At 39.9% G+C, this 25,592-nt stretch overlaps 1 protein-coding gene across 1 annotated transcript; it reads left to right on the top strand.

The window, feature by feature from the left end:
- Nucleotides 1–24,582, top strand: LOC133395772 (hippocalcin-like protein 1). Its single transcript, XM_061664954.1, has 5 exons — nucleotides 1–411; nucleotides 18,577–18,773; nucleotides 20,441–20,722; nucleotides 22,181–22,286; nucleotides 22,613–24,582. Exons 2-5 carry the CDS (start codon nucleotides 18,678–18,680, stop codon nucleotides 22,708–22,710), a joined length of 582 nt encoding a protein of 193 aa, XP_061520938.1. The 5' UTR covers nucleotides 1–411; nucleotides 18,577–18,677; the 3' UTR covers nucleotides 22,711–24,582.
- The last annotated feature ends 1,010 nt before the right edge of the window (nucleotides 24,583–25,592 follow it).

The following is a 25,592-nucleotide window of genomic DNA, read 5'->3' as shown; positions in this document are numbered from 1 at the left end:
GCACCACCCCTACATCACCCTTCTTTAAATCCAATCCTTCGGCGCACACCGTTGAAAAAACACGACGTCCTTCCTCCGTCTTCAGACTCCTCTGGAGGAGATCACGCGAAACATGCTCTGCGGGACTCGGCTCCTGTAAGTCCGGAGGGGTTCAGGGGTGGGGGGGGGGGCACACCATCCATCCATTCATCCATCCGTCCGTCCGTCCGTCTGAGGCATCGAGACACTCGGGGCGACCGCGGATGAAAGCGGGTCGCGGTCGAGCCAGCCATCCGCTCGCTTTTTTTGTCCCCGGAGCACCGGGAGGAAGGCGCCCTGCATCCCTGCATCTCTCCCCGGCTGTCCTTGCACTCCGGCCCGGCTAATCGCGCACAGAAGACATCCTTCCGTCCGTAGAGCGTCTTATATCGGGTAAGAGAGTTCTATGCATGCCTGTATTTATTTCTATTTATTTATTTATTTTTCCTGGAGGAGGTTTGTAATTGTGCACTTGGACTTATTTCTTCTTCTGTATACTATAAATGGCTATAAAGGGTTCTTCAATAAAGACCTTTTGTTTGTTCGGCCAATAAGAAGATGGGCCTTCATTTAATTTTTTTTGTAACATTTTATGAATGATCTTATAGCTGTAGGCACAAGGCCAGCACAAAGAGCATCACTTTGATCTATTGATATTTGTAACTATTGAGATAGTGGAACATTCATGCACAAATCATACTTTGGTTTTTTGTTTGTTTGTTTGTTTGTTTAGCACATCTATTTTCTTGGGGAAGTTAATTATATGTCACTTGGGTTCTGTTCTGTTGGAGTTAGGTCACGCCCTGAAAGTCCGTTTTGTCAGTGCACCCACAAAGCTCTCTCTCTCTCGCTCTCTCTCTCTCTCTCATTCTATCTCTCTCGCCGAATGGCAACCTTGGCAACAACATCCGTGAATTAAGTCAACAGAGGCCGCAGGACCACCAGAGTGAGGACGCTAATTATCACCTGTCACTCAGATGCTCTGAGATGCCAGCTCGACTCGGGATATCGAGGACGGAAAACTGAGAGGCGGCAACTGCCCTCAAAGACGTTCAGGGTTTTCTTTGAATTTTTCCAACTGTTTAAACAGACTATCGCCACTGCATTTTGACCTCCATACACTCCGAGTTCACGGATAATCTACCTTTTGTGTCAGTCACCGTTTGAAACGGTCATTATCCATTGTCGGCAGTGGGTTTGTTAAAACAAGATAACGACGATATGTTCTTGACAATGTTAAGTCTTTGTTCGTCTTCCAAACAAGCTTCATTTTTTCACGTAAAAGCTGGCATTTTGCAGGCTTTTTATTGTCGGTTGATTTAAAACAAAACAACAGTGACCTGTTGTCTAAACAGCATTGTCTTTGCCTTCAAAACAAACTCCCTTTGCACTGCCTGTAAAAGCCTTTTTTCCCCACCTTTTTGCCAGCAGTTGGTTTATTAAAACAAAATAAGAGCTTACACTTCTTGTCTTGACAGTGTCAAATTTTCCTTTGACACTGGCTGTAAAAGCTGGCATTCCCCTCCCCCCCAATTTGTAAGCAGTTGGTCTATTAAAACATAATAACTGGGATCTGTTTGTGTTCTGGGTTCCTTGGAAAAGGGAAAGATGGATAAATCAGTTTTTCTGTTATAGCAGTTTTACGGAATCTCTGTTGTTAAGGGGACTTCTGGTTAATGGGAGTCTCGAAGAGAGATGCTTGTTAGGTGGCCAAGCAAAAATGGCCATAACTATGTTTTTTCCCCGCGATAAAATCAACATCAAAGTCGGCAAGGTCTTCCTTACCAAGACACTTGATAATTATTTGACCATACATTAGCAGAGAGGCTGCTATGGTCGTTTTTATTTGTATTGTTATTATTTGTTTTGAATAAGTGGGAATCATGCACCAACAACATGTGCTCGGCGGCTTGCTTGGAAAGTGACACAGTCTGAATTATGCTGCGGATGTGGTTTGGGGCTGAGGCAGCGTTTAGCTTGCATGTGCTAATCCAGTTGTTACATAAGATGCTAAGTGTGTGCTGGAGCACTCATCACAGTCAGTCACAAAAAGAAATGACAAACTATCACTGCATATGCAATTTTGTTTTAACCATTTTGTACATGATGGGATATTTTCAGGTTAAACCCTGGAGCACAGATGAATTGAAGTGAAGCTCTATAGGCGTAGAGAAACTTGGGATTCCCTTCCATGGGTATTTTTTCCCCTCAATATGTTCACATGAACCGACAACATGTTGCTCATGTCGACCTTGATGCTGCTGGGTGTTCCCAGGAGCATCAGCCCCAGCCCCAGCCCCCAGCCCACGTGTCAGCGTGTATGCAGAGAATACATGATGGCCGGGAAAGTCACTTTGAATTAAGCTTCGTCTCCGTAAGGAAGGTCAGTGTTGGTTTATGAGCATAAAAACAGCAGGAGAAAGCCTTGGTTTGGGTTTCTGGGACCAAACTTTCACTCCCCCTCCCTCCCCCGCAGCTGTGGCCTGCTGCTTGCACGTCTTCCAACAGAATGATGGATGTGGAAATCTAATGGAATTATTTCAGAGGACAACGTTAACCACTTTGTGGGAGAGAGGATTCGAAGAAACATCAAGAGCCAAACCAAAAAGGTCCAAATGCTTCTGTGGTCTGCTGCTTTAACGGCCCAGACAATCTGTCCCAACCTTCTGTTCCATTCATATTCTATTGGAAATACATTGGAAGTGTTATAGGATCATAATTTGTGGTATATTTACGATTTAAAATATCAATATAGGCAATTATAAAATGTTTAGGGTGGCGTCAATTACTTGCAGTTTTTCACTGACTTTCACTGATTTATTGGCTAGAATTATTAGCTGAAGCATGTTTTAGCCGTGAATTATTTTTTATGCCGAAGGCATACCATGTACATTTATCATGTTGAGAACAAGGCACTAAGTTGATGACATCATCGCAACAAACAAAGCAAGTGGCACAGTGGAGGTTTGTCACAATATGAAATGTTTCATCACGAATCTAGCGAGAATCCGAGAGGATTTAAAAGACTAATTCCTCCCCCATGTGACTGTTTTCATCTGCAGAGAGAAGGGGAAGGAGGAGTGGGGTGTGGTCAGCATGGGTTGATGGGGGGTCTGTGTGTTGCCCCCATGCATGTTTTCAGCCTTATAATCTCTTTTGATCCTACTTTGTGGAGGGGAGGGACCGTGATGTCTCGATAAGGTCTGCGATAAGGCTGAGAAAGCAGATGCTCTGCTGGATGTGTGAGGCTGAACTCAAGACTTTGCATGTGTGTGCGGTTATAACAGCCTCGTCAGTAATATCCTAGCACTCACCTTTAGTCCATATCCTTTGGTCGACAGGCAATCAGTGGTCTGCTGCAGGTGCATCCAACAATAGACAGACCGAGAACACACAGAAAGGGCTGTGTAGGTAATTTTGCTTGGGATACCTCAGGGTTCCTATATAGAACATCAAGAGTTTCAAATTACCCATAGTTTTATACACTACAACTTTTTTTTTTACTATTTCTAGTATATGTGTTTTTATTTTTTTTTTACAATTTGAGTGATACTGTATTCTGGACTCAGCAGCATGGTGGGACTAGTGATTGTCTGCAGTGAAAACAGCCTAGTCAATGATGTCATTGCGCTCTGGTTTAGTCCACATTCTTTGGTGGACAGCCACTTAGTGATGGCTCTGTAGGTCATCTTGTAGGGGATACCTCAGGGTACCTATATAGGACTATCATTTTTATACAATACATATTTTTATACTAGACTTAAGGGAATCCAATCAAAAAGACGCTGGTCCAGATTAGTGTGTGAATCCTCCACGTATCTTCGTCCCAATGCCAACTCAAGAACGAGAAGTTAGATTGTACTGTAACATCACAAGCACCTCTGAGCAATAGCCACCTCCAAAGCATAAACAATAATAAAGTATACAAATGTGAAAGTGTACAGTCATTTGGAGGCTCGGTTCTTGCAGCCATTAGGGGCTGAAAGGGCAGCCATTTACTGCGAGAGATCAACATTCGGTACTCTTCATGAAGTCAAGGGACAGAAAGAAAAGGCATGTGTGTTTGTACGCATGCGTTCCTTGGCATAAAAGGGCCGACTCAAGTAAAATGGCACTCACTCTTCTTTTTAGATCCTATCTCAAAGTGGCCTCCTTCTCTTTTCCAATACACATCCAACTATTCTCCTTCTTCCACCGATCCATTGTGTGCCCCTCAAGGGAAGGGACTTTTTTCTCTCCTCTTTCGCATCATCACATCTCCTCCTCTCTTCACTTTGCCTGTTATCTTCTCTTATGTTTTTTTTGTCCTCTATTTGAAAAGCATAAATAAAACAGAAGTTTAACATCGTCCCTTTATGCCAACAGAAAAGCTATTTAGAGAAGATTATTGTTCCAATCAGATAGATATACAATTCATAGTGTATTCTGAAGTTAAACACACATATTTATGTTATATATGTATAAAGTTATAATGTTGTTTTACAGTACAGTGTAAATTGATTTGCAATAGGGATGTGTGTCATTTTTTAATAACTTAGATGTCTCCAGTTCACATTATGAAGGAGTATAAAGGCAATCCTAAAACAAAAAAAGTAAGGGGGGAAAAGGAATAATGTCATTCAATTACATAGAAATCACATAAAACATCAAGACATTCGATCATGAAGTTGTGATGTTGCTCTTATAGTTAAAGAAATGCAAAAAGAGTTTTCTTAATCTTGTTGCATTAAAAAAAATCTTGCTATGTTACATGGATGAAATTTTAAAAAATAAAGTTTTGAATGTTGAATAAGGTTGGAAGGTTACCTGATCAATGAATAAAAAGAAAAAAAAGTAAAAAAGAAAATATATGAGAAGTCCTTAATATCATAGTCAGTCATAATGTTAAGTGGATAGCCCAAAAATTAATGTAGTCTTCAACATTATCATAGTTGCAATGTTATGTGAATAAAGTCCCCCCTCCCAAAAAAATGCCCCCCCGAAAAATAAAAAATTATGATAGTCTATTTCTTATGAAAATATAGTAAAAGAAAAAAAGTCTGTTATGATAAAGTTTCAATGTTACGCTAATAAAGAAAAGAAGTTCAAGACAAGTCAAATATTTGAATAATAGTATTTACTGTTATGCAAATAAAGTAAAAAAACAAAAAGTTGGAATTTTATGATCAAGTTTCAGTTATGTGACTAAGGTTAAAAAATATAAGACTAATGATTTGATAATAGAAATATTATCTGGATAAAGTAAAAAAAAAAAAAGTATTTATTTACCATTATATTAAATTCATCATGTATCTATTGTTCTGATCATCTCTAAATGTTCTTCGAATATAGCCTTTAACGTTATGAGAATAAGTAATGTTATAAAAAAGTTGTAATTCTACATAAAACAAATTGCGAGTCGTCAAGTAATGTTATGACAATCAAGTTGTAATGTTATCAGAATTTCCTAACCCCCAACAAAAAGTCAGAATAATGCGAGAATATTATTATTAGTCAACTACAGTATATTCTCATAACAGTGCAAATGTAATTACAATACGTTTATATGTACAGGGTATATCTTTTTTTCTTTCTTTTCATTGTTGCCTTGGTACTCCTTCATATAAGAGCATGTTGGACATTTTCCTCGTATTTCTCGATTTTTATATACACAAAAGGAGAGTGAAAAATGTTCCAGGTGAAAAATGTCACGACAGCAGTGACAGTTGTTTGAGCTTTTTTCCCCTCACTCTTTTTCACCGTGCAAGCCTCTCAAGGGGCTCTCAGGGTTATAAAAGGCCAATCAGGAGGAGGAAAAACAATCAAATGGCTGTGGCATCGGTGACTTCGATGCATTTACAAGCTTGAGAAATGACTGCAGACTCATTTACGCCGCTGATGGAGCAATCGTATGGCAACCTTTTCTTCTCTCGATGGGTCTGTGAGCAAGAAGCAGTCTTCGCTCGTGGCTCGGGTAATAAATGATGAGCTACTCTACTGTAATTTAGGCTACAGCTCTCGAGTTGGATCTCATTAGATTGTGCGCATGGAGCAGCGCAACCTGATGTTTTTTAGAGGTGACGAAATAAACGCGGAGTAGATACACATTCGGGGCAAATTTGAGCATTTTTCTGGCGTTACGATCAAAGTCGGCAAAGGCTGGACCGAGGGATGTCTCGGAAAGATTATCCCGACCGATTATCCTGTCATGTGGGACGTGTTAAGAGTAATTTGTATTTGTCCCCAATCTGTTTGGAAACTAAATATATATATTTGGATATATATTGTTGGCTATATTATTTGTTGTGTAGGATCTATTTCCATTGGGAAAAAAAATAAATCGGTTCAGCTGTTGAAAATCCTGTGTAGCCCCCTGATAACACCACCGCATCACAACGCCATCCTGTTTTTAATACACACTGAATAAAACTCTGTAATTCTCACACTGTGGGATCAGCAACCTGACTGTCGCTTGTAAACACAAGAGAGTACACGTGGGCTGAAGTGGAAGCCGCTAACCGGGATGTGAGTAATCAGAAGGCCGCAAGCTGTTCCTTCCCGAGGTGTCTCGGCGGTGCCGCTTGCGCATTTAGAAGAAGAGATGGCGCAGTGAGAAGGAAGAAGGCGACCTGCTATGAAAGAGAGTGTGATAAAGGAGGTGAAGATATGTGTGGATGGGGGGAGGGGGTAAATTGCAACTTTCTGGTCAAAATTATCCCCCATTTGAAGCTTAATCAATATTTCTGGAAAAATAGGCCACAAAAATCAACCAGAAGTTCAGGTCTAAACACACTTGAGGGGCTAACAGAAATTAGCATGCACATTACGGTAATTATAAACCTTCAAACAACTGCTACTTAACACACAAAGAGCAGCATCACATACAAATGGAGCATACAACAATACTCAAGGGCATACTGTATATTCTCTCTGCTCTGTGGGAACATTGTATATTGTGAATGTACCTAATGTTGTGACCCGTAAACGTTTCGTCTCGAAAAACAAAAATGGTTGCTAAGCAGCCACGACGTGACATTCAAACTTCACAGGCGAGCCTTCAGGAGTTGAAGGAGGCAGCGTGAGGGAGCGAGCGCAACTTCTGAGCGAGTGCGAGCGAGGCGAGGGGTCCCTCTGATCTTTTTCTGCCTCCGTCTTGAACACCAGCAAGAATCCCCCACAATGCAATGCAGCGGGCCTCTTCAGTTTCCCACATAATCTCCCGTGAAGGGTTGATCCTGTTCCCGACTGGCTGCTGCCGCTTTCGAGAACGCGCAAGCGGTGAAACTAGACGAGCGGCGCACTACGGACGTCCGCGATCTGTTCCGTGACGCTGGTTGACTTCCAAGTTGTTCTAATTTCAAAACTTTAACATATGAAATGAAGAAGAAATGGTGATTTTTTTTTTTCATTTTAGGCTCAAACAAAGTCCATGTGCAAACCACTAATCCACTGTGCCGCCCTTGTATGATTTTCTCACAATTAAGCTCCCATTTCCATTCTCTCTGCGTCTTTTCCAGCCCCCCCAACCTCTCTTAATTCTCACTGATTTTACGGAGTAATGACGTTCTCCGGGGCCTGAAAATGTGACTCTTGCCAAGCCAATTAAAAACAAAAACGTCTTTTTTTTCGCCAGCATGGGTCTTCGGGTTATGTAATATTCATCTCATGTCACCGGGAAACAAAAACGTTACTGCTAAATTAATGTTTAAATGACATTATTTCCTGAGGAGTCCATGGGATTATGTAAACAGTCATTTACAGTCATTCTAAAGCCAGTTCAATGCAACTCTATTCTTAAAACACAACAACATTATTTGGCCAGTTGAATATTTGGCATTTTGTGGTTTTAGACAAATACAAATATTACTTACATGCTTACCCGTCTGATATCAAATAATAGCAGCATAGATGTGAAATAGTCCAAACAAAGCAGCAACATGACAGATAACATAATGTGATCAAAACTAAACCAATTTATAAGACAAACAATAAATTAACATTAAACGAGTGCAAAACTGTGGATAAGTGCTAATTACTGAGAAACCTTCTCAGGTGTGAGGCAAACCTGCGAGAAAACAGGAAGTAAAATGTGTTTGTCACAAAAGGAAGAATTTCAGAATAAAATAGGAAACCCATTTTATTGAGAAAATATATCCGTTTTATTTTCCTTTCCAAAAATAGAGTTTATGCCATTTTTTGCCATTCAGCTGATTGTTAGAGAACAGCAATTTGTGCAAAATGTACTGAAATATTGAACAGTGGGCATTCAAACATTTAGAGAAGGTCAAATAAAGTTCATCTGCAAAGGTTATAGTGCAGTTTAAGTTCATCCCGAAATTTCACCCGAAAGGCAAATATCCATATACCGGTACAACTTTTTTGTCAGCAGTGTATTCCCAAAACTTTATGATGCATGACAGTGATCCTTGTCCTGAATATGTGAGTGATTGCCTCCAGCTCCAAATTGCTGCTGCGATAATAATTACCGCCTCCATCTGGGAGATGTGTGTCCCCGCCGCATGCCATTCCCGCATAGAGTCTAATAGTGTCTATCTTTTTTTGGCTCCCTGCAGCACTGGTGGGTTGAATTTTGAAACATGTGTTGCGGTCCCTCGACAGCGCAAGGCCACGGAGAAGGACGTCCTGCTTTTTTTGAGAGCCAAAGATATTTAAAAAATACCATGTAAATCTTTGTCTTATGTGGTGCGAGCCACTTGTCTTATGAGTTGGTTAACCTGGGAAGAGTGCCCCACCAGATGGCACTTTTTTTCAGTGCATTCGGGCTTTGAGAGACGCGTTTAATTTTTTCCAAGCGCACGCTCTTAACTCTAAGCACTTGTATCTCAAATCCTCTTTTCCCATTGAAATAAATGTAAATATCATTCATCCATTCCAGCCTCCTAAAATAAACAATAAACTTTTTGAATGTCTTTTTTACGAAGGAAAACAGAACTATATAATATTATACTTTATGAAAACATATGTAATGACATAATAAAATAGAATGTAAAGAATTTTTAAAACAATTTGCCACTTTTTTTGCTTATACATGAAGGAGACAGTCACAATTGCTACTTAAACTGCAGTCATTCTTTGCAGAGGATAAAAAATATATGCATGAGTATTGTTATATTGTCTGTCTACATGTGTTCAATTATTTGGTGGTTAAAAGGTTTTTAACGCAGCAACACCGATACTATTCTTTAACCTTTCTATGGCAGTTTGCATTGTTTGTTAGCATTAAGCTAAAGAGACGTATATAAGGTTGTGTGATTGTTTTAAATGCACAACGTGTAATTCTCTTTGTTTTACATTTAGTTTAAGTGAGATTATTACATGTTCACAACAAATTGATGGATAACTATTGTTGAAATCAGAAGTCAAGAAAAATAGTTTGTTTAACTATTGTTCATTTGAAAAAGGAATTTGCTAACCAAACATGCTTGTAATATGTCAACTTTATTAACAGTGTAAACAATTTGAAATTTTGGTACAGATATTCGCAAGAAACAAGAAATAGACTCACATGACTGTCTTCTAAAATTACGTCACAGGCCAGATAAGGCCCCCATGCCTTGAGTTTAACACCCGTGTGTTTGCCAGTGCATTGAGTGGGCATACATGCCGTGGGCCAATCGAGCTCATTAAACCTGCGCCCTAATTTGTCAGTAGCACAGCGGCTAGAGATTGATTGCCTTCTCCGGTGTCCATAGCTAGGTTGGCATCAGGCCTCCTGTGGTTGTTTAGTAACAGGGACAAAGGCCGAGCTTTGCAGCGCTTGCTGCTTCCAGTACGCGTTGGCAGAAAGATCTAGAACAGCGCTACCAGGGGGATGATTGCAACGTTGCGGCGAGCGCTGGGCCCAGAAGCATTTACCGCAGATCAAGCACAGTGACATTAAAGAAGGTTTCGAGGAGACGGTAGATGGACGGAGTGAGGAGGAGCGGGAAGGAGGGAGGCGAAACGGGAGGAAAATGGGAAGACGTGCAGGTGTCGTGTGTCGGCGCATCGATCGCAGCTAAGGATGGAAATAAATCTCCATTCTCTGTCGCCTCTGCAGCAGTAGGAGGAGGTTGTGTGGACGGAGGCTATATTGGACTAGAGGTCACTATTACATGCACACTATACTAGTAAGCCTAGCCGTTAAGCACATGTGCCTCACATGTTGTCGTGTTGTTCCCACAGAGCAGAGAGAATATACACTATGCCTGTGAGTACTGTTGAATGCTCTGTTTGTATGTGTTGCTACTCCGTGCGTGGTCAAGTAACAGTTGTTTCAAGGTATAGTTATAGTAACATCTATGCTAATTTCCGTAGGCCGTCTATGGCTTTTCACATTATGCTGTATGTTAGCATTAAGATAGAGGACTTTCCTTATAGACGAAATGCTATGGTATGGTTGCTTGTGTAGTTTTACAGTAAACTTTAACTGGCAGTGACAAATAAACAGCTTGAAACAAGCACACTCCGCTTCTTGTTTGGAGAACTGTGCGCGCAAGTCTTCTTTTTATGTCCTCAAAATGATGTTATACAATAGATGAGATACTAACATGGGCTCGGAAACTTCATTGTGCAGCAGGTAGCTCAGGTCGTTGCATGCTCATCACAGGCGAGAGCCGTTCTAATAATCTCTCCGTAATCTGCAATGCATCCACGGGATTACACAACAACAAGATCCACCATGTAGTCGTTCACATGGACAGCTGCACAAGGCGTACCTAATGTTATGGCCGGTGAATGGAACTTCTATCTATTTATCCATCTATCCATCTATCTATCTTCCTTACCTCCATTGAGCCATCTACCACATCTTTCAATCCATCCATCCCTCTCTCTCTCTCTCTCTCTCTCTCCCTTCCTCCGTTATCTGTCAATCCATCTCGCCATACAACCATCTGCAGTCTGTCCCTTGTCCCTCATTACATCAATCCATCTTCATTCTGTCTATCCATCTACCATCTTTGAGTCCAGCCCTCCCCAAATCTATCCACCCATCCATCATCTTTCAGTGACTTTACAGTTTTCAGAAGAGTGTCATGTCCGAAAGTGAACGAGAATGAAGGTACGACTACTGAAATGAGTGCAGTCAGGAGAGTCGTTGTCACAGCAGTCAAGTTGATAGAGAAATGTTTCGGAAACTCTTCTGGCATTGTGTGTCGCCGCATGCCGCCGCTCTTGCTGCTTGTTGCTCCGGCAGGTAATCGACTTTGTGCTTGTATACGCAGCGTTAGAAATTAGGTTGACCTTCTCCCAGATGGAGGTCTGAATTCACAAAGAGACTCAACTTGTGTCCTGGTTTTCCGCTCGAATGGGTTGAATGTTTGTCCCAAGCCTGGAAGACTTTGCTATAGTTCTCATAGGGTTACACTCAGTTATTTTCATATTTAACGTGTTTAAAGCTTGTGGGAAGGATAAAACTATTAAAACTACCGAAAATGGTTGGTCTCTATATTATGGATTTTCAGCTATTGCGGATGGGTCTGGGTAGTATCTCCCAGGATAAACGGGGGTTCACTGTACTGCATGGTATTTGCCAGATTTGAGCTCTGATATGTATACCGCTCCAGAGTGAGTCATATTCAATACATTTCCATAACTAATCTACTTCCTGCCTACCTTTAAAATCTTACAGTCATTATCCTTCTTCCCCGTGTGAGGCCATCACATTCGCCCTATTTTCTGCGCCAACCTTAGAACACAACAAAAGCAGCCGAGACTTGAGACCTTTTCAGTGGCATAAGGTGTGCAAAGTACACACGTAATTAAGCCCTCTCTCTTTGATGGAGTTATTATCGGGATGTGGAAGGAGAGATGAGAGCGCTCCACGCTGAGGACCAGTCCTCATTCTTATTTTTACCACTCCATTAAGGTCTCTTTTTCCTTCAATAACGCAAACCGCGCTTTCTCTTCTCATCCCTCCGTCTTTTTAGGTCGCACACAGTGCACATGAATTACGGACATTAAGGCCTTTAGGCAACATTATCACGACCACAAATGGGAAGTGAGGGTGAGAAGCACATTGGACTATGCACTACACTTTCCAAATTGCTTTTTGTGTTGTTTTGTACATAAAAGCAATAGCGGTGCCAATGTTATCGTATAATCGTTTGCCGCAGTAAATTATTCTCTATAGCGAACACTGATGAGACTAAACTTGTTTTTCCCTTAAATATGATTTATTACTCCGATATTTTTTAATGTGGTAATACAGCAAGTGTGTATAAAAACGCCCGTAAATTAAAGGTGTTATGTTTTCCTTTCATTAAATATTTAATGAATTAAATATGATCATTAGTATGGTTTTGTGTGTGTGTGTGTGCGTGCGTGCGTGTGTGTGTGTGTATTCCACACAGAGCTGAATATACAGTATCTTCCTAACAGTTTTGTAGCCAACTCCAATCATATAATAAATTTCAAGTAATATATAATAATCAAGTAATAGGTTATTTTTAGTAAAGAGCTACATTTATTCCGTTACTTTAGCAACATTTTGGCTAGACTGTACTTGTCAGAATAGTTTTAATTCAACATACTTTTTACTTTTCCTTGAGTATTTTGAGAAGAAACCCTACTTTTACTCCGGTACATTGAGCTAAATTCCACTCGCTGTTTGTATTTCTCTCTACCGTTATTATTGCTCGTGTGATCGATATTGGTTCGTCAGAAAGACTCTTATGGTTTTGTTTAGGCAATCCAACGTAACTACGAGTGACGTTTGACTGCATTTGACCAATCAAACGGAGTCAGGCAGTCACATGTCGCTGCACCGCGGCCCCTCACGATAGCAAAGTTTTCAAAGTGACTCGTTTACGTTAATTAAAGCAGAAATCGTCAATTACCTAGATAGGCTCCAGCTCACCCGTGCAAAGATAAGCGGTATAGAAAATGGAAGGAGGGATTATGAAAACAATGTCATGTGCTGTCATCTGTGCCTAAAAATGTCGACATTTTGAACTTGGGATACACGTGTTTTTTTTATGTAATCCCTGTTTAGTGAGCCTAAAAGAAAGTGCATTTAAGATGTAAATGTTGCTGAATGGCGGCACGGTGGACGACCTGTTAACACATCTGCCTCACAGTTCTGTGGGCCGGGGTTGAAGTCATGGCCCCGCCTGTGTGGAGTTTGCATGTTCTCCCCGTGCCTGCGTAGCTTTTCTCTGAGTACTCCGGTTTCCTCCCACATCCCAAAAACATGCATGAATTGGAGACTCTAAATTGCCCGTAGGTGTGAATGTGAGTGCGAATGGTTGTCTGTTTGTATGTGCCCTGCGATTGGCTGGCAACCAGTTCAGGGTGTACCCCGCCTCCTGCCCGATGACAGCTGGGATAGGCTCCAGCACGCCCGCGACCCTAGTGAGGAGAAGCGTCTCAGAAAATGGATGGATGGATAATGATACAATAAATACATCAATAAATCATTAAACAAATGCTTGTTGCTGGCATGAATGGGAATTGAAACACACCAAAAATAATTTGAGACTTTAGTTTATAGACATTAATTGGACTAATCAATCATTGCTCTGTGTTACATATAAAATACATATCAAAAGCAAAGAAAATGGTGGATTAGGTAGAGCACTGCTGCGTATGAAATGCAATCGTACAGTATAGCCCACAGGTGTCAAACTCAATCCCATTTACTGTAAGCAAAGAAAGTGAGTCTGCTTCATGGTTCTTGATAATTGGGTCTGTTCTTTTTGTTTTGGCAGAAATTCTGTCACAAATGAAAAATGTTCTTATATAAATTAAATGGTTGTATCCAGGGGCAATTGTGTATTCATAGTAATACTATGAGGTTATCATATATTAATCCGATTTTCTGTCATAACGGCCCTTTCAGGGAAACCGTAACACCGATGTGGCTCGTAGTGAAGTCATCTTTAAGGGAAGTTGCAGTCGATTTTGAGGGTATTACAGTAAAGGAAAGGCCCGAGTATATTGACATCATCGCTTTTCAGACGGCCGCCATTACAGTGTGGCCCAAAGTGCCTGTGCGCCGCGTATAATTACGGTCATCAGAAGGCGGACAATGCCGGGCTATTGCCTCCTTCCGGTGTGACGCAGGATGAAAAATAGTGCAGGAGAAGTGATGTGAAATTGCAAGCGGGGAGGAGGGAAAAAAATACGGATGAAAGGTGTTGTCGTCTCAGGTGGCGCTGGTAGAGGAAGCACGGGATCAATGGTGCCTGTCTGGCTTGCTTTTCATGTGGCACCAGCTCAGTCTGCTTTGGAGACAATCGCTCATCCCTTATTTCTAACCACTGATATTTACGCTTCTTTTTCATGCTTTTCTTCATCAAAGTTTACATTCATCACGCTACCCCAATTCCTCCACTCTCCATCTCAATTTGCTCACCGCCGCCACGACTCGGTCTATTGGAGCTGACGTCTGGGCCATCACACAGTAATGTGCGGTATAATAAAAATCCTACCTCCAGTCGATATGCTTTAATATCTGCTATTTCTCACCGCTGCCCACAGAAATCACTTCGACTCCGTGTGAGAGGACACGACTCAACTTGCCTCAAGTTCTCTCAGAAAGAGGAGTAAATAAGTAATATCGTCATTTTGAATGACTTTCCACTGATGTACTTTAAAGTTTGAGTTTTATGGGGACATACAAAACAATGGTACCTTGACGTACAAGTTTAATTCATTCCATTAACAAGCTCAATTGACTTGTATATCAAATCACTTTTCCCCATTGATATGAATTGAAATGCCATTAATCCATTCCAGCCCCCAAAATAACACCATAATGTGTCTTATGTGTTTTTAATAAAGAAACATAGTGACGCTCTGATTAGCCATTTTCCACATCGGCTCCATGCTCCTTGCGAGTGTTTTCATTTCGTATTTGTGTGTTTGGTCGCTTGTCCGTTTCAATATATGGTGAAAGTGCAGAAAGCGCATTGTTGGTAGGTGTGTTTTTTTTCCTGTTGAAATCTGATGACTTTTCCTAAATTGAGCCAAAATACACAAAAAAGTCAAACATTTCAAAATGTCAGTCTTACAAGGTTTGTGTATACTGAGGCTTTTCCAGGTCAAATTTACTAAAATGCATTTTCGATTAACCACTGAGTGTTAAATCAAGGAATGTGGTGGCAATGGTGGGAATCTTGAAACCATATTTTCATATAGTGAAACCATACGTGTGCATTTTTCTGTGGGACAGAGGTAACCATGTGTAAGAGGGAGCTTGAAACCATCCCGAGAACTTGCTTCAATGAACAGGTGACACCGTCAATGGATCCCCGATGACAACATTACCTCACATGATTTTCTCCTTCCCCCGCTACATTTCAAAAACAAGTCACACGTGCCAATGTCGTTGACCCGCTTAGAACGCTCCAGAGCACATGTTCAAGTCTTTGCGTGCGTGTGCCCGTGTGTGTCCATTTACGACGAAGCCTCGGCAACAACTACCGACAAGCAAGCCAGCATGCAGACACTTGGACCGGAGAGTCAGATTAGAGCTTTGTGGCTCAGGATGGAGAGATGAACGATTAAGAGGCAGTACGGAGGATTGGAAGTGTGCTCTGGGATTAGCGTGACCGACCGAGGCTGGCGAGGAAAGAAACGCGACGAGATGGCGGGAGCCACAGCATATGGCGAGCTTTCCATAACTCAAAAAAAAGAAGAGGAAGAAAAAGTGAATGGTGTGCAAATGTCAGTGAGGGTAGTAAATGGAGAGTTGTGGCTGAGGGATGTCTTTCACACTTTTTGTGTGATTTGGGACTTTGAAGGCTTTGTGTCACAATCAAACACCTTCTTGAGCCACCATGTTGGATTCTGAAAGGCCAAGCTGCTAAAACAAACAAAAACACACAAATGAATATGAATGAATAAAAATATGTGGAGGTATATGTATATTTCAAAGAAACACACAAAACTTCCAGATACATTTCCGATTTTTTTGATACATCCTACAAAAATATTTATCATAAATAATCTGGGATTTCACTACCTATGTCTTTGTTTTCTTTTAAAACTGTTGCGTATTGAAACAATATGAGGGATTTCATTGTGATGCAGCGCTCTGCCTCCTGTTTTATGTTGAAGTCTCGCTTTTCCCAGCTTGCATGGTACCGAGATTGGTCAGATTATCCACACAAGAGTCAATCAATATTGAAAGCAAAGCAATCACTGCCAAATGCGAGAGGGGGGCACAACTAAAGCTATTTTCTGTGTTCATGTATTGTAAAAATTTAAAGCTGCGTGCTTCTTGCTGGAGGTCCAATTGATCCGTTTTTTTTCTATTCATCATTCATGATTACCGGTATGCGGCGCATGATAAAATAACAGTTTTTGCTATTTACTTCTGATGCAAGATAATTGAGATGTGAGTGTTTTATGTTTTAACTGGAAACTTTTAATGAGGACGCATGAAGTCTTTGCTGGTACAATGGGGGCAAGCAGACGTCCGGTACTCTTCCAACCCCTTCAGAGTGCGTGGAACACTGCATAACTGTTACTTTGAAATACTGTAATATTGGTTCAGGGTCTAAAGGATAATTATATTTCTTTTAAGACCGGTAAATCATCCAGAACCAAAGCACAGTTAAGATCCAAGGGGGCAAAGTGCCAATAAATCATAATTGATGCCTGGTGTACTCTCCTAGGTGCTTTGATAAATGCCTACAAGCATCAACGTCAAGCCTTTCCGCCGACGCCTCGCACGCTGAATGACTTAATATGCACACTATATAATTTTATTAGCCGGCTGAAGAGGCGTTCAAGGTGTGTGGGTTAAGAACTGCACCGTCCGGCACGCATAGCACGCTTAAGTGCGTTAATGCACGCCTATCCTTAAGTATAAAAGGAACTGGAGCTGCTGTGTGCACAAATGAAAATGTTTATTTTCTACAAATATGTATTGATGCTGAATTTTATAGTTTAATTTAGTTGTTTTTTTGTTTGTTCATTTTTTCGTTTTTCCCCTTCTTTTTTACTGTAGTTCTGCAAATAGTATCTCAGCGTGTTTATTTACTTTAATGGGTCATGGCATCTATCTGGGAGTGCTACTATAACACTAAATGATACCAGTTTGAAATGTTATTTTTTCTGGGGCTGATAATGATTTGTAATATTAACAGCTATGCGAGTGGAGATTTTAGCTTTCACAAGTACTGTATAGTTTTGTTACATCCGTGGAAATGTGTGCTTTGTGGGTCAGGAAGATTAAGAACGCACGCACATCACATCACATAGCTGACTTGACACACAAACACATCTGGCCACCGTCAATGTGATCAGTAGTTGTGTGTGTGTGTGTAGGTGTGTGTGTGTGTGTGTGTGCGCGCGCGCGTCCGTGACGTCATTAGGCCTCCGGATTATTTGTATTAATGTTTTGCAAATGTGATGCTATCGTTTACTGTGTTTTATAACATTCCGCGTCGAGGGGATTAGGTTTAGTTTGCTGCCTACGTGGAATCTGGTTTTAGTACAAAAAGAAAGTGATTGTCAAAGTCTCATCTTGGATCGCTAACTATGTACTACGTTATGGTGAATACCATAATCCCCAGAAAGAAATTTTAGCCTGCTAAAAAGGTTTGAAAATTGCCTCTAGATGCCACAGGATGGTGCCAAAGCATTACTTTTATAGTAGACAGGGCTTCGACCTGTCCAAAAGAAACTCCTCCCCATCATTTCAACATAGTTCATTGGCATTAAAGCACTGCTTTTCTATTAGACAGGGCTTGGAGCCATCTTGCGACATCTTAGGTTGTTCGAGAAAGGGTGGCTATTTCAGCAAATAACGGAGGATAGGTTTCCCCCCCAAAAAATCTGCCAGTAGTCAATTCTCAAGTAGTAAATGGCGACTAGCCAGGGAAATACTGTATTGAATGTTCATACACTCATTTTTAGATGAATATTACTATAAGTAACAATATGTAAGTCATAAATACACACTCATGAAGACTTTTAAAACAAGGGTTGGCTCACTATTTTGCAAGTTCTCGATTGTGTTTAATCTATGATCATGTTGTCCTCACTTGTTTTAACCATTTTTGCTTCTAAAGAGAGTCTCAAATTACTAGATATGCATAAAAAATATACTATTTTAGTTTTCAAAGTATATTTGTGTAAGCTTGAATAACTTCTATTCAAATATGATTATTAGTTATTTTACTAATTATAATAAACTTTCCATTTTTATTTAATTAATTGTTTTTTTAAATGTATATAAATGTCTAGAAATACAACATATTCTTTCATATATTTCTGTATAATTTAACTATTCATTTACTATCATTCCCTTCGTTGCTAATTGAATGGATGTTTACCCATGGTTCTACTGTCTTGTTGTGAGGCATTCACTTTGACTAAAGTTACCAAATGTGGTTCCCTTTCCAGTAAAGCTTCCTATAGCTCTACTACTTAGCAACTATTGCTTTATGCTAACAGAAGGAAAAAGCAGTGAAGTGTAAGGGAGGCTCACTATTTGGCAAGCATGAGGTCACGCTCACAATTTTTATAGCCGTTTACGACGTCTTGCTAAAGTGCTTTTACAAACTCATTAATAGCTCATAATCATAACTAAAACTGACCCTGTATGTTCCTGTGTATGACTGACAGGTGTGAAAAGCGACCTGAGCGGTGCTGTGGTCGCCATCGTTGTCGAGCCCCCACCCCACCCCCCAAAAAAGGACACGCACCTCTTTGCCCGAGCCGTCGCCATGGGCAAACAGAACAGCAAGCTGAGGCCAGAGATGCTGCATGACCTGAGGGAGAACACAGAGTTCTCTGACCATGAACTGCAGGAGTGGTACAAGGTAAATCCTCACACACAGCTTGGTCGCTAAAATAAATAAATTATGACGCTTACATAATAGGATGAGCCTCATTCGGTTAAATCTGTGCAGGGGGACTAAATGCAGAATATCACTACAGTGGAAAATCAGTAGTGTGCCGTGTCGAACAATCCTAATTTGAACTAGCATACCCATCTACTCAAAGGTTGTCATTAAAGATCCATGAATTAGTCCATGAAAAAAATTCAGGAGACGTCAGCAATTCTTCTCAAGAAAAAAAAAATGGATCTGCTCCTACGTCCACATTCTCACCTCCTTTCTGCATCCCATGTCCCACCTAACAATCATAAATTAGTTGGGTTGAAGTCATACTGTTCCACTCCAGAGCTGTAGGTGGTGCACCATCCTTATAACATGGTTATAAGGATGGTGCCATCTACAAGGGTTCGCTGGAATTCGGTTAAGCAGTTTTTGCATCATGCTACCAATTAACTGCTTTGAAAACCTGTATCTGAATCTCCCTGGCAGAGGTAATAAGTGACCTGACAGCGGGCCGAGCGCCATCCTCCACCAGCGTGTTAATCCACTGGTCGTACTGGATTAAAAACTGATGGCGCGCCGACCTGACCGCATGACTCCTTTGTGCATATGTGATGGTTATATATGCCATATGGATGAATTAGACCTGCACACATTAGAGTATGTGCTCACAACTGTCCAAGGAGCAGCTGTGCCTCGCTTACCTTTGACCTCAGCCCCACTGACATCAGGTCACCTCCCGCAGATGGTGTTTGCCCATGAATAGTTGGCAGTTTTAAATAGACTCCAACTGCGCTCTACTACTATACACTAAAAGTTGTTGGTTTGAAATTTAATTTCTTGGAATGAACAATTAAAAATTAAAAACAGGTGATGAACATATCTGTAGAGCAAAAATACCGCAACGCATCTGAATCCTCTCAGCTGCCTCGGGTCCCTTTGTTCTGTTTGCTATGCCTTTTTTTAAATTTTATTTTATTTTTTTGCGGAGGCGGATAGTCCGCCATACTGTCATTAAAGCTCCTGAAGCCCAGGTTCCACAGGTCAGAGCAAGGCTTTTCACATTCGGAAAAAAAAAAGAAAAAGTAAAAATTGCTTCAGTTGATAGATGCTATTGTTCACATGCATTTATCAAATTGTTCCAGAGACCATTTGAATTTGGTTACTAACCAAAACAGCAGCACCTACCAAATATTTATGCTCCAGGGAAGACTGTAATTTATTCGTTACACCTCGTCCACATTTCTCCATGATATTTCGTTTTAAACTCCAATGAAACTTGACATAAAATGTAATACTGTTTAATATTGCCTTATTAAAAATTAAGGTCTCACCCATCTGCAGTTGAGTGCTGTAAAAACAGACTGCTGCCTGGGCACTATTTTCAGAAATATGGTCTTGTCACTTGCATGACATTACCTTTACTTCCTTACAATGCTTTTTAATCAAATGTGACTCTTTGAAAAGAAGTTGGAATTGCTTTTGACTTTTCCGCACTAAGGTACATTTACTTAAATTATAATTGTTTTAACTGCGGTAGAAGAATTTTTCAAACATACATTGTAAACTGTAATACGTTTAAAGATAGATGCAGACAGATTGGAGACGCGTCATATTGTTTATACCGCTGCGGTTTTCATCCCCCAAAGGGTTTCCTAAAGGACTGTCCCAGCGGAACGTTGAACGTGGAGGAGTTCAAGAAGATCTACGCCAACTTCTTCCCATACGGCGACGCGTCCAAATTCGCCGAGCACGTCTTCCGAACGTTCGACACCAACGGCGACGGCACAATAGACTTCCGGGAGTTCATCATCGCCCTGAGCGTGACGTCGCGGGGCAAACTGGAGCAGAAGCTCAAGTGGGCCTTCAGCATGTACGACCTGGACGGCAACGGCTACATCAGCCGCGAGGAGATGCTGGAGATTGTACAGGTAACGCACTTTGTACAGTATATGTACATAAAACTACTATGCATTCACTGGACCAGGGCTGCAGCTATCAAATATTTTTAGAATCAATTATTCTACCAATTATCTCACCGATATGATTATTATTAAGATTATTTGATTAATCGTTTGATCCCTGTTCTGGTCTTTACTTCATAAGGTCTAATAAGAGAGCTTTATGTAAAAGAAAAACAGAAAAAATCTGATAAAAATGTTCACCTTTTCTTGACACTGTAAAAGAGGTATTAATAGAGCCAATTATTAATGTAGTCAGCTTTGGTGCACTGTATCAGAATGAGAGAATATTTTGATCCTCTCATTTAGTTTAACAAGTTAACAAAAATATGAGAAATCTTTAAAACCCTGACAGTATCAGGCAAAACTGAAAATTCTGAAGATTCTATTATATCAATAGGAAAGAATGTTAATAAAGTGAAACGTTGGTGTAATGTATATGTGTATTGTATTTTTAAAAATTGTATTTGACTTTTAGTATTGAAGATGACGATGTCATATTTGAATGATTATAACTATAATAATTGTATTATTATTTTCAAAGGAATTAATGGATTTCATAAAGGGAACTTAGTTTTTATTCTGCTGTATATATTACGTTATTTCGATACACAATAATGAACATTATATTTTCTATTTAAGTAGCCATTTATAGACTTACTTTAATTAGGCAATACTTACATTTCTAGTTTAATCTTGTAAATTCTTGCTAATGTTAATATATATATATAATCATACATTTTCCATTTAAACGTTTAAAATTCCTCTCTATATTTAATTCACTGAAGGAAAGTATACAGAAAGAGGAGCCACATGATATAATATTTCCCCAATAATGTGCACGTGTGTGAGATTGTTCTGGTGGATTAGAAAGTTAAATTTAACCAGACTTTATCCCTGAGTGTGCACAATAGCGGGATTATCTCCCAACTCGTGGAGTTTGCACAGCACAACAGATCCCTCGTGCGCCACTCCTGATGTGTCGCTTGACAATGTGTCGTCACTTCACTTTAGCTTTTAATTCATTTGGATGCAAAACTGGCTCGGCGTAAAACGAACAGCATCTCTTTTACAGCTCAGGAGTTAATATTACGAAGCCTTTGAGGGTCTAATTTGCACAAACCCTTCTCGAGGCATCCCACTGATCTACTCTCTTGTTTTACGCTCTGCACTCCCACAGGAGCAGTCCTAATGGCTCTATAAGATAATTGTATAGTAGATGTGCGTTGCAGGCTACCTCGCAGAGGTTAATTTAATGCCACCAGAGGGAGCGCAGCGGTCATATGAGTGGACACAAAGATGCATCGGATCAATAACTCCCACCCCGATGACACCCGTTATCAGTGTCTTGCACATGGATTTCTATTAGTCTTTTCTAGCTGTTGCCACTCAAACCCTTGTCTCTCCGTCTCCTGTGCTCTCTTTCAGGCCATCTATAAGATGGTGTCATCCGTAATGAAGATGCCAGAGGACGAGTCCACGCCTGAGAAGAGGACGGATAAGATCTTCAGACAGATGGATCTCAATAATGACGGTGAGGCATGAAGGTTGCATTTAACTTATACAGTGGTGCCTTGAGGTACGAGTTGAATTTGTTCTGTTACCACGCTTGTAACTTATAACACTTCTCAAATCATCTTTCCCGATTGGAATGAATGGAAATGCTATTAATCTGTTCCAGTCCCATTTTGTCCCATTTTTTTTCTCATTAAAAATTTTACTTCATAAAAAAATAATAATAATAACAATAAAAATAATTTAAAAATATATTTTTTAAAAACATACAGTGACGACAATAAAAATTGCCATGGGGAGAAAGAAACTTCTGCCAACTTCATCTTTGCCTATGCACCCCTGCAGGCAAGTTGTCATTGGAGGAGTTCATCAAAGGTGCCAAAAGTGACCCCTCCATCGTCCGGCTACTCCAGTGTGACCCCAGTTCAGCCTCCCAGTTCTGAACACCCCAAACTGCGCCATCAGGAAGCCCGCTTGGCACCACCCTCCCTTCCCTCACCCTCTCTGTTGCTATGACAACGGTCATCGAGGATAAATGCATGACGGTTTTCTCATATCATCTTTTTTTTTTAATGTCCGTGTATGCAAAGGGAGGGAATATAAGAAGGAACATATCACTGTCATCTTACTTTTTATTTTTGTATATGTCGGCTGATATCAAAGGACATGCAGATATGTATCGATGAGAGCGGCTCATGTTCCTAAACGGCTCTCTTGCTCTGGAACATGAGCAGCATCTCATCCAGCACACACATGTATATCATGTATATATCTCTACATATCATGTCTAGTGTGTATCATAAAATGAAGCTCATTTGCAAAGGCAGTACAGTGTTATGTAGCGTAGCCTCATGGTGTAACTTGTATGGGCTAGTGGGGCGATGTTGGTTTGAATTTCATTTGTATTTGATTTATTTCAGTTTAAGTATGTTGGATGCTATTTGGCGGACATTATTATTATTATTATTATTACTATTACAACTACTGTATTTACTCAAATAGTGGCCAGGGGCATTTAATTACATGACTGCACGTCTTCATATTTACAAACACATGTTTGGAATCATATTAAACAATATTTCTGGTACGTTACAATTTATGACAAGTGAAACGATTTAAAAAAAAAATTTTAAACAATTGTGGAAAATTGCAGTGAGACAAGAACATGGACGCACGCAACAATGTAGAGTGATCAGAGTCTACTGGAACTCTAATCGTCATTAAAGATATCGTCTCCACATAATGTTAGATCAGTGATTCTCAAACTTTTTTACACCAAGTACTATCATAATGACAACATAAAAATACATTAGCATAGTAGGCCTAATTGGTTAAAAAAAAAAAAAAAAAAGGCAGAGGTTTCATGCCTTAAAGGTGTATTTAATATTATTGGAAGACACTGAAACAATATGCAGCGTTTGGACGTAGGAAAAAAGAAACGGCACTTAAATAATGATTCAAATGTATTGCACATGAGTTACCTAAATAAATGTCTGAAAATGATTCAGTCATAATGCATTGTTATCAAAGGTTCTGTAAAACTAAACAGTACTTAACAAATGTACTGTCCTGGGTTTAAAAAAAAAAAGGTTTAAGCCACTGTGACATTATGCAATGTTAAATATTTAATTTTGTGATTCTTTCATATACCACTAGAGGGAGTCAGAGTACCACACATTGAGAACCACTGCATTAGATTGTCTGTAACTGTGCGATAAACTCAAAAGTCACCACGTTTTAATTAATCTGGGACATTGTTTTCGTGTCGTGTTAGGTGCTGTTGATTTGGTTACCAACGCAGTACAAATGGGCTCGGCTGTTAACTCTAATCTCCATTGAGCGCTAATCATCACTAAAGACGTGAGATCATCTTTAATACTGTGAGCAGAGTTCAGACTGACTCAGCAGTTAACTCGTGAACAATAGCGCCGATGAAATTAAATTATTATATGTATTACCCTTTTTAATGACCGGAAAGGGGAGGTGTCTATTTGGGAAGCGGTGTTTATTTGCTCAAGTGACGCCTGGATGAGTTGGGGCCACTATTTGAGAAAATACGGAATTACTATTTTGGGGCATCCCACATGGCTGTTACTTTCATCGTCATAGTTTGTTCATTTTTATTTGTTTGTGTTTTGTACATAATGATCTCACGTCATTTTATTTGTACATTTTTATTGTTGTATTAAATATGATCATATTGTAGTTTACAGTGATGGAGAGAGAATTGAGAAAATGCTAAGTTAAGGCTGGTTGAAATGAAATACCCATCATGCGTTTGATATTAAAAAAAAAAAAAAAAAGTTTCTGTGTTTGTAAAGTATCAAGTCTGATTGTGTGTGTGCATGACGATATGTATGGAATGCTTGAGGTTCATTTTAACAGTATTGTTATTATAAGAAGATAGTTGTAACTCATCAGCACTGCATGAACCCATAAAGAAAATGACGGGAAAATTATGTTATGCACGGTGGTATCTTTTTACAGCTCGGCACCATACTGTACGTTTTTCTGCTCACAGGTCATTCACTAAGGGCTCGTTCATCACTCGGAACACTTTAATCACCTCCTGGATTAGTCTGCTTAGCGGGAAGTTGGATGAAGGGATATGTTTTACAAGATTAGTCCAGTATTTTGTTTAAATTCCAAAGTAGTGACTGTGTTTACATGCGAGATATTCAGACATGTTTTGCTATGATTGGTATAATTGGAGCCTTTGGATATGGAATTGTTGACACTCGTTTCAAACACGTTTGACTGAACAAAGCCCACATTTGAGATGATACGCGCTTGTAAACATACAGGGGGGCAGGGGAAATCCCACTTTGCAGGCTTCAATGCACTTCATATGCAGGGTGTGAAGCAGCAAAACAGTAATGTGAAAATACCATAAAGATCATGATTCCTCTAAGTAGTATTATGGCCACACTGAAAACAAATATCATGTAGGATTACTAGAATAAAGTTGCAATTTTGAGAAAAAAAATCTTCACATTATGAAAGACATAATCCTTATGCAAAAAAAAAAAATAATAATTGAAAAATTAACAGAACTTGGAATAACCATGAGAAAACAATTGCATTTAACCAGGAAATTTTTTTTATGAAAGTAAAGCTTTATTTTCTTTCAACATTTTCCATGTAATATTGCAACTTTTTTTCATATAAATTTACGACTTTATTCTTGGAACTTTGACTTCTCAGTAAATTACGTCTCGTAACATTCCATTGTACCACATAATAATATTCTGAATGTATTTCTATGACTGACTTCATTCTCATAACTTTGCAAATGATTCACTCGCATAACAGACTTTTTTCTCAT

The sequence above is a fragment of the Phycodurus eques genome, chromosome 20 (genome assembly GCF_024500275.1).
Source record: "Phycodurus eques isolate BA_2022a chromosome 20, UOR_Pequ_1.1, whole genome shotgun sequence".
Lineage (NCBI taxonomy): Eukaryota > Metazoa > Chordata > Actinopteri > Syngnathiformes > Syngnathidae > Phycodurus > Phycodurus eques.
This window is presented reverse-complemented; position numbering and strand designations above follow the sequence as displayed.